Genomic DNA, 9,663 nt, shown 5'->3' with positions numbered 1-9,663 from the left:
TGGGACTCCAACTGTAGTCAACTACATGGGAGTCCAGTGACATAACCACTATACCACCTGCTGTTCCTTTGAGGAGTGTTTTGACTGTGCAGTTATGGAAATTGATCAGAGGAAGATGATGATTTAGCCAGTGCAACTCAAAGAGTATGTCAACAAGAGTGTAAACTAATTAAGTCATTAAGTATATACTTTTTCCCATAGTGAGACTTTCTCAAAGATGGGAGTTGTACACCCATACCAATGCATCTTTTCCATCTCTGTGTGGGCCAGTAACAATTTGCAAACTAATAACCAGTCCATAGATGAGCCTTTAAGTGGCACAAGCTTCAGGAACTTCTTATGAGATTTGCCTTTTTGTTTTGGTGAACATTTAAATTATTTTGAGTGAAAGTGATTCTCAAAGTTATCCTTTGTGTTTTCTTTTTCTTTTCACTTATTAAAAAAGTATTAAAATGTCACATCTTGTCCACATTATAGATAGTAATGAAGGCTAATATCATAAGTCTTATATATCTACAGAGGACATTAAACTTATCTTATTAAGTGATATTGCTAGTTTTGCTAGGCTGATCTCTTACAGAAGCAAAGTAAAATAGCTTTTCTATAGAATTAACAATATTGCCATCACACAGCATGATGTTTAAAGTGAAATACAAATTTTTAAAAGGTGTTATTCATACCTGCACCTCCACCTATGCTTAGAATCTTAATTTCTGATTTTGTGCTTCCAATCCTGAAAAAAAAAATTATACTGTGTAAGAAAAATGTGTGAGGTTACATGTAAAATTTGATTATCAAATTGTCTAGTTGTAGAGAACAGACTAAAAACACAATGAACAAAACCTAGACCAACATAAAAGGTCCTATTCAGTTCAGTAGTTATACCATTGTTTTGAAAATGTCCTTAAAAATATTGGTTCCAATTATTGACAACCTTGAACTGGAAGGCTTAGAAATAGCAGTAAGAACATGTTAAAGATGGAAAATGCCATGTGTTTGGAAACTGAAGAGTAAGAAAAGAAAACGTGTATCTTGAGTCTGGTGATATAACAAGGCAGTCATTAAACATGGGGACAGCTGAGGTCGTCATGCTATCTCAATGTCTGTCGCCTTTCCTTCCTTCCAATGCACAAATACTTATGAGCCATTCAGTATGTGCCTATTCTAGACGCTGAGATTATAAAAATAAGATACTAGTATGCTCACTAGTATGAGCTAATAACCAGAAATAGAATGGAATAGATGGATTAGGAAGTAATCAACAGGACTTGCTTTTAGACTGAGGCAAAGAAGGCATAAAAAATACGAGTATGCAATGACTGCCGTATTTCCAGTTTGGATAATGAGGCCCATGGTGTTACCAAGAAGGAAGCTGGAGAGTATCATCTGTGAGCATTTTTGTCTTTTGTCAGTTTTTGCTTTTGCTTTTTTAAAAATAAATCTGAATTTAGCAGATGTTTGGATGTAAAAGGTTTAAGCTAGGTAGTAGAGAAGATCGTGATCAATAATGTATTCTGCAGAATTACTGTCAGAAATCAATGGTCAAAACTAGGAGGAAATGCTATCACCCAGTGACGTAAAAAAATTAGAAAGTTAGTGGGACACTGATGCAAAAACAACTTTTAAACATCACTGGATTGGAGCCAGCAGCTAGTATAGTCGTTGAGGCATTGGATTCCTACATGGCTGATTGTGGTTTAAGTCCTGGACCTGGCAGCTTGAAACTCATGTCAGGTGCATGTGTATGTATGCCCAAATCCCAAGAGAAGAATGGAAGAAAAGGAATTATGGTGTAGCCATGCTCCCTGGGGAGTAATTTATCATTTTCTGTCTTTCTATCTCTATAGTGAACACACACACACTATAACCAAAAATCTCTCCAAAAAAAAAAAAAAAAGAGAGAGAGAGAAGAAGAAGAAAAAAGAAAAAGAAAAGCCACTGGATTACGAGGAATCCACAAAGGAAACAGAGCTATAAAGTTTGGAGAGGGGCAAAAAGCACAGGCGGGAAAGTCATGAGTAATGTCAAAGGCAGCACAGTGTACTACTAAAGATAGAAAAAATCTCTACTGAATTTGAAAATACAAACGTCTTTGATAATAGTAGTTTCAGAAGAAGGCTGAAGACAAAAATCAGATGGCAATAGGAATAAAAGAGGAAAAAAAAAAAGGAAGTAGGGAACCAGCAGTTAGCGTAATGGCTATGTCGCTGCACTCCCACGTAGTCGACCGCGGTTCAGGTCCCGGACCCGGTGGCTTAAAACTCATGCCGAGCACGTGTGCGTGCGCGCCCAAGATCCCGAGAGGAGAATGGAGGAGAAGGGATTGCAGCATGACCATCCCCCCTGGGAAGTGATTTCTCGCTTTCTGTCTCTCTGTCTCTCTCTGTCTGTCTGGCGAGTGCACGCGCCGTATAGCAAAAACCTCTCAAAAAAAAAAAAAAGGAAAAAAAAAAGAAAGTAGATCTAGTCACTTGAAACAGGATAAAAGAGGCAGAAGGGAAAAGGTAATCTGTACGAGAACATGAGCTGAAAGAATGCTGCTGCTTTGTTTGCACTGTAGGATGGTAAACAAACCTGTGCTTTGGCTGACGTGCCAGCCTACACAGAGTAAGAGGATGAAGACAAAGGGCAAAGCAAGGTTTTAAGGGAAACTGGCAAGTCCAGAGTTGACGCCTATGAACGCGTTGCCTTTCTCAGTTCTAATTATCTTCCAACTCGTAATAATTGTGAATCTTAATATACCCATCCCTCTCTATCCTTTTTTTCTTTTTCATTTTTAAAAATGCTTATATCTGTGGATAGCACAGGGAAAGTAGAAAGCATAGCAACAGTATTCAGGCTGAAAGCCCAGTCTACTGATAGGTTACCTTGAGTAAGTTATTGGGCTTCTCAGTGAAAAAGGATAATAATACCACCTGCTTTATAGGACTGTTAATAATCATGGAGGAGTTGTAAGGATTCAATGACAACTCACATAAATATCTTAGAAAGGTACATGTGTGTGCATGGCGAACAATTAACATACATTAGCAGCTATGATGATTCCAGGCACAGTTAAGTGATTTATATGAATTAATTCTTGAATCCTCACAACTCCTCTGTGAGTTAAATACAATTAGGTCATCAGAAAAATCATGATGTATTTTTCTATGCAAAAATGTGTCATGATTTTTCTGATGACCCAATATTATCTCACTTAATAGAATAATAACTAATAATTACTGAAAACTTACATTGTCCAGGCAAAGATCTAAATGCTTTACATATAACAAAAATAACAATAGCAAACTTTATTATTTATAGCTATCTACTATAATCACCTCCCTCCCTCAACCATTAACATATGTTCTACTGCTGGGGGCCTGGGGCTCAAAATTTTCTCTATTTGGAATTGTACTATCTCAGTGAATAAAGTGACATATATTTACATATATGAGAGTCTCCTGAAAAAGACCAAGTTATACATACAATTAGTATTTTTTTCTTTTCTTGGAGAGGTTTTTGCTAAAGAGCATGTGTGCTCACCAGAAAGACAGAGAGAGACAGAGAGACAGAAAGTGAGAAATTACCCCCAAGAAGGATGGTCATGCCGCAATCCCTTCTCCTCCATTCTCCTCTCAGGATCTTGTGTAGCCACGCACACGTACTCGGTGTGAATTTAATTTGCCGGGTCTGGGACTCAAACTGCAGTCGACTACAAGGGAGTGCAGTGACATAGCCATTACGCTAACTGCTGGTCTGGACACCCAATTATTAAAGTGAGCCACTTATGCAACAAACTGTGCCTTTACATATACACAAAGAAGCTCTGATTTTATTACATAGATAACCAAAGCTCATTAAGTAAAGAGCTCTCCTAGTATCAAAACAAATACCAAAAGGAAAAAAAAGGCAACATAGAAGATATAAACAAAGAGGGAAATTTTTAATAGATAGAAGAAGGTATTACATCTGCAAATGATGAAAAAGATGCTATAAAAGGGGAGTATTTTTGAAAATAAAAAAATAATAGCAAAAATCTTGACAGATAAGCTGAAAGATAGAGTTATAGAAAACTGAAAATCTATGAAATTTATAGAATCTATTCAAGGTCTGGTGTTTAATGAATAAAAGTTTTAGAAAGATAAAATAGAAAGTAGAAACGACTAAGTAACATCAATATTTCCCAACATTGAAGGATATGAATCTCAATGGAAATGGCCCAGTTGATATAATCAAAAATAAATAAAAAAGACCTACCGCATAAATGAGCATCTTGAAATTTTAGAATACTGGGAGAACTAGTGGGACTGGTGGTTAAGGCAGCTGGATCACACATGACTGACTTCATGGTTCAAGTCCTGAATCCAGCAGCTTGAGAAATACTGGGTACATGTTCATGCATGTCCAAAATCCTGAATGAAGAAATGGAGGAGGGACTGTGGTATGGACATCTCCCATTCAAGGGGTGCTTTCTCTCTCTTCCTCTCGCACGCTCTCTTACTCTTTCTGGTGAGTGCATGTACCCTCTAGCAAATTTAAAAAAAAATAAAAAAAGAAAAGAAACCTGAAGATCCTAAAAACTTCAAAATGAGGAAAACAAAAACAAAATAACAAACAATTGAAGATAATGTGCCAAAGATAAAATATTTAAATGACAGGGAACCAGCAGTTTGCATAATGGCTATGTCGCTGGATTCCCACGTAGTTGACCGCGGTTCGCGTCCCGGACCTGGTGGCTTAAAACTCACGCCGGGCGCATGTGCATGCGTGCCCAAGATCCCGAGAGGAGAATGGAGGAGAAGGGATTGCAGCGTGACCATCCCCCCTGGGGGGTGATTTCTCGCTTTCTGTCTCTCTCTGTTTGTCTGGTGAGCGCACGCGCCCTATAGCGAAAACCTCTCCAAAAAAAAAAAAATTAAATGACACTGGATTTTTTAATATAATTCTTGTAACTAAAAGAAAATAGGAAAGTGCTTTTAGATGTGTTATATGAAATAATTTACAGCATGGAGTTCTATACCCAGTCAAACTATCTAGAAAGGGTGAGCATAAAGAGAAGATGTTTTTAAAGATACAAAGCCTCACAAAGTTTACCACTTATTCAACCTTAGAACATTTAAAGAGTTAGCTCAAAGGTGAGGGAAAAAAAATTCTGGAAAAGAGAAAAATTTCTGAAAATTTCATGAGGTTCAGAATCAAGGAATCAAATAATAAGGGAGAATAGAATTTCCAAAAATTAAAGTAAATAATTTCATTAATAGTTTATGGTAGGCCAAAAGCAAATCTTCCCATACTGTTGAAAGGAATAGACAGCTCCAGACAAGATGTTCCCATGGGAAAAAGTGAACAGTTTACTCAGTATGCTTAAATATATGAAAGAGAGATTATTACATCTGGCTGGGGGTCAAAGTAGCAATAGATACATAGAAAACTACGAAAGGGAATTAAAATCAAGACAATGATCATTTCTAGGAAAAAAGAAAAGTTACACATAAAAAGAAGCATAATTATAGTGTACATAATATATTGCTCAATTAAAAATACCATGTAAATAGAAAAAAATTATATTAGCACCCAAATTCTTTTTACCCCCAAATGTTAACATAAATACATGACATAATAGGGTGAAAATGTGTATGTTTATTTAGTTTTAATACAGAAAAATTAAGAAATAGAAAAATAACATGTTATTTAGAATTATGAAAAAAATTACCCTTAGAAACAACTCAGAGATTCTAATGTGTCAGAAGTGGTTGCTTCTGGCAAGAGGAGATCGCAAAATGAAGCGGGTAGGGCAAGGCACCACTATGTCATTGTCGTTATGGATGTTTTATAAGTTTTCTGTTAAAGTCATTAGACTTTTAAGAATATGGGCATGCCTTCCTTTAGTAAAAATAAAAAAAAAAGAAGAAAAGCCACTCTAGCAAGTCACCCATTCTAACTGACCCTTACATACACAAAGAAATTCTGAACGGTTTTTATCACTTCATATTTTACTTTTTAAAATTTATTTTACTTATTACTGTTTTTGTCGTTATTTTAACTTGCTATAGGACACACACACACTGTCACCAGAGAGAGAGGGAGAGAGAAAGAAGTAAAGAAAGCAAGCTACCAGGTTCAGGACTTGAACCTCAGTTGACCACGCCAGTCCAGCAATTTTAACCACCATGCTACCTGCTGATCCCAGCACCTCATAATTTATACATAACTGTAAGCAACAATTTTAAAGGGCCTTCAGCTAAATCTCATTTCAGAGAGTATCTTATAGGGAAAAGTACCTAATTCATGACCTTTTGGTTTACATCATTCCTAATTAACTATTACTATCACTAGGCAAACTTAATTATGCCTTTGAAAATTCTTTTGTCTTTTCCAAATTTCACATTCAATCCGTGCTTTTTATTTTTTATCAAGAGTGAGATTTTTGCTATAGGGCACTTGTGCTTGCCAGAGAGATAGAGACAGACAGACAGAAAGCAAGAAATCACCCTCCAAAGGGATGACCACACCACAATTTCTTCTCCTCCATTCTTCTCTTGAGATTTTGGGTATGCATGCACACACACCCGGTGTGAGTTTTAAGCTACTGGTTCCGGGACTTGAACCACGGTCAACTCTGTGGTCCAGCAATGTAACAATTCCTGCATCTGTTGGTCCTAGATTGCACACACTTTGAAGACAGGGTCACGCATCGTTCAGTATGTGATACTATCCATCCTCTTCAGACCGACTGCATGATCAAAGAAAACTAAAGTTCCAGATAAGCCACAGAAATGAACATATACTTTTAGTATTTAAAATAACTGAGAAATAATCTCTGCCTTTATCTTAGAAATGAGAAAAAATCTAAAGAAGTAAGCTATAATTAGTTTCTAGCTAAGAAGTTGTCTGTATTTTCTATCTGCATTGATTTTTGCATCATTATCTTATTTACACATTCAATATTGATATATTATGTAATATTCTAATATAGAAACATTTCAAAACTGTGTTAAGATAGAAAAGGAAAAGAAATTCCATATACATACAACAGTGCCTGCTCTGGTCAGGCAGGGGTACTGTCCTGGTGAAAGAATTTCAGGCCTACAATAGAGAAATCTAGCAGAAGAGAAAATATACTTTGCTTTTGGCAAATTGGATCCACAGTCAGTCATTTTTTTCCAGGTTTCCATCATTATTTCCAGAAGCAGAGTGAGTTGCAGCAATTTGCCCCCAGATAGGTGATTTGATTATTGTTAGCATGTGGAATCTGTTTCTCTCATAATGCTTATCAGCTGTGGCACAAATTGAACACATTAATCACCCAAAAAATGGAGTCTGAGACACAGGGCACTAGTGAGTTTCACTGATAATGGAAAAGCGCGTGTGTGTGTGTGTGTGTGTGTGTGTGTGTGTGTGTAAGGGCTGCATTGTTAATATTAAGTTGAAAGAAAAAAGACTTTGTTTTTAGCGAGTGGTTTAACTATAATTATGGAAAAATAAAATGAATATAAGTGCATATTATGAGAACTGAGAGACATCTACTCAAACATTGGGGGCAAATAATATTTTGTAACTATTTATATTAGATCCTAATAAAAACAATACCAGCTCCCCTTTGGGGCTTTTGGAAATGTAAAATTCAAAGGACTGAAAATTCTGAGTTCAAAGATTTGTATCTTATCTTTTCCCAAATGAACATGGATTTGTGCCTTCAAATGGTTAACGCTTATCTCTGTGCAGCTGCAAAAGCAGCACAAACCGGAGCCTGAGTGTTTAAAGCAAACGTCTAACTAAAGCCCTGCAGGAGAAAGGAAGGGTGGTGAGGGGGAGCTGCTATCAACATCTCGCCCGTACCCCCGCGCCCAGACTACGTGGCTGGGCTTGACCCATCTATCACTGAGGCACAGGGCAGTCCGAGGCTTGTCCCTTTGACAAAAACATCCCTTTTTGTTACCTTGCTATTATGTCTGGCAGCTTCTTTTCCATGAATTCCTGCATGCACTGGTGTTCCGTAGAATTGTTGAGAAACCTCCGAAAAGATTCAACGTATCTGCTGTGGTCAGTAAACAAGCTCCTCATAGAAGATGCCATGTTTGGTTTTCTGTGGAAGATAGGGAAGGAAGCGAGGTTGAACTTCCCCTCCTTCTTTTCCCAGTTCCTTCTTTCTCTCTCTGTAATTGCTTTTTATGAAGAGAGACTAACTTGGCATTCTTGTCGAGAAGAGGAAGCTCAATAATTGTTTGCATTGTTGCCCTCCTTCTTTTCCCAGTTCCTTCTTTCTCTTTCCCCACCCCCACCAGCTTCTATCCAAAAAAAAAAAAAAAAGCTAAGCTTGCTTTGAATTTAACATGCGCCAAAGGCTAGTGCAGAGCTCTTTACTAAGTCAGTATTTGTGTAGGACTTTGCTTTGATACTTTAACCCTTACACAGTTGTTTCAAAAGAAACAGAGAGAGTAAAACAAGGCAATAAATCTACTGCAAAACTTAATGTTAAAACTCCCGAAGTTCAGAAAGTCATAAAAACTGCATTCAAATCACTCCTGTTCTGTCAGTTGCCACAAGTTCCAAGTGGGAAAGTGGATGATTAAGTGGATAAATAGGACAGTTACCAGGCTACCCTCCGCTTCAGAAACCAACAGCTGCCGATACCGCTGACAAAGCCTATCATCTGCCTCTGCTCTTTCCAGGAGAGTTTGTGCCTTAACGTCCCTCAATGCTTGAACTTTAAACTCATCTGCCATTTTTCTTCAAATACTGATGCAACTCTGGAAGTTTCTTCGGAGGGGGTCACCCAGGAGTATGAGAACTGTTAGCTAGAAATGATCACAGGCTGGGAGTGGGGGTGAGAGAGTCTTGGGATAGAATGCAGGACACCAGGGAACATGCCTTGTCGTATGGATCCTCCCTCAGGTACTCTGAACCAACGTGAGATCACAGATGGTTAGAGCTGGTTGGAAGAGCCTGTGGAAGCTGGCTGATTTACTCACCAGAAAATCCAAAAGTTAAAAACACTGGGCTTTTTCACCTGAGAAGTGGCCTTTAAAAAGGCTATCCCTTATCCAACGTAGATAGTTAATAATAGTATCAAACTCTTAGAGGAATTATGAGGATTAAATAAATTAACTCATAAATCTCTTAGAAATGTGTCTGTTTAAAGCACTCCCCTGGACTGGCCCCATAGTGAAGTGATTAAGTGCTGTGTAGAGGAAGCCAGATCCCTCAATGGAATGCTGAGGATCCTGCATGGACCAGAACTGGAGGAAAGAGGATTGTGGTGTTAAAGAGCCCTGCTGGGAGGGATGGTTTCTCGCTCTAGCTGTCTCTCACATGCTTGGGTCCTCTGGCATTCAAAACAAAACACCCTTTGTCTGAGTTGATTTGCCCTGTAAGCATCCAAAATACTTCAGATCCCCTTTTATATGCATTTCATGGTCTCCCTTCTTTGAGAGCCTGTGTTTCCCTCCTAGGGAAGATCTGGAAAGGCGGATTGACATGGGTGTCATTTTCTCCCTCTGCACATACTATCTGAGCTTGGCTGAAACATAAGCTTTAGTTTGCATGTCAGTAAAATGGGAACAATGAATTTTACCTCATAGGGTGTGGTGAGAATGATATGGATAATATTTATAAACTGCAGCCTGGTCTCTTTTGCAAAAATTACACAACAATAAAAAAAAATGTTGCTTTATGGGTGGA

The 9,663-nt window shown here is 37.9% G+C and overlaps 1 protein-coding gene across 1 annotated transcript; it reads right to left on the bottom strand.

Moving 5' to 3' along the window:
* Positions 1–660: 660 nt before the first annotated feature.
* On the bottom strand, positions 661–8,133 carry LOC102480439 (histamine N-methyltransferase-like). The gene is made up of 2 exons (XM_006169729.3): positions 7,922–8,133; positions 661–733 (listed from the first exon to the last, which is right to left on the bottom strand). Exons 1-2 carry the CDS (start codon positions 8,056–8,058, stop codon positions 661–663), a joined length of 210 nt encoding a protein of 69 aa, XP_006169791.2. The 5' UTR covers positions 8,059–8,133.
* Positions 8,134–9,663: the final 1,530 nt, after the last annotated feature.

The sequence above is a fragment of the Tupaia chinensis genome, unplaced genomic scaffold, assembly GCF_000334495.1.
Source record: "Tupaia chinensis unplaced genomic scaffold, TupChi_1.0 Scaffold147433_1, whole genome shotgun sequence".
NCBI classification, from domain to species: Eukaryota; Metazoa; Chordata; class Mammalia; order Scandentia; family Tupaiidae; genus Tupaia; species Tupaia belangeri.
This window is presented reverse-complemented; position numbering and strand designations above follow the sequence as displayed.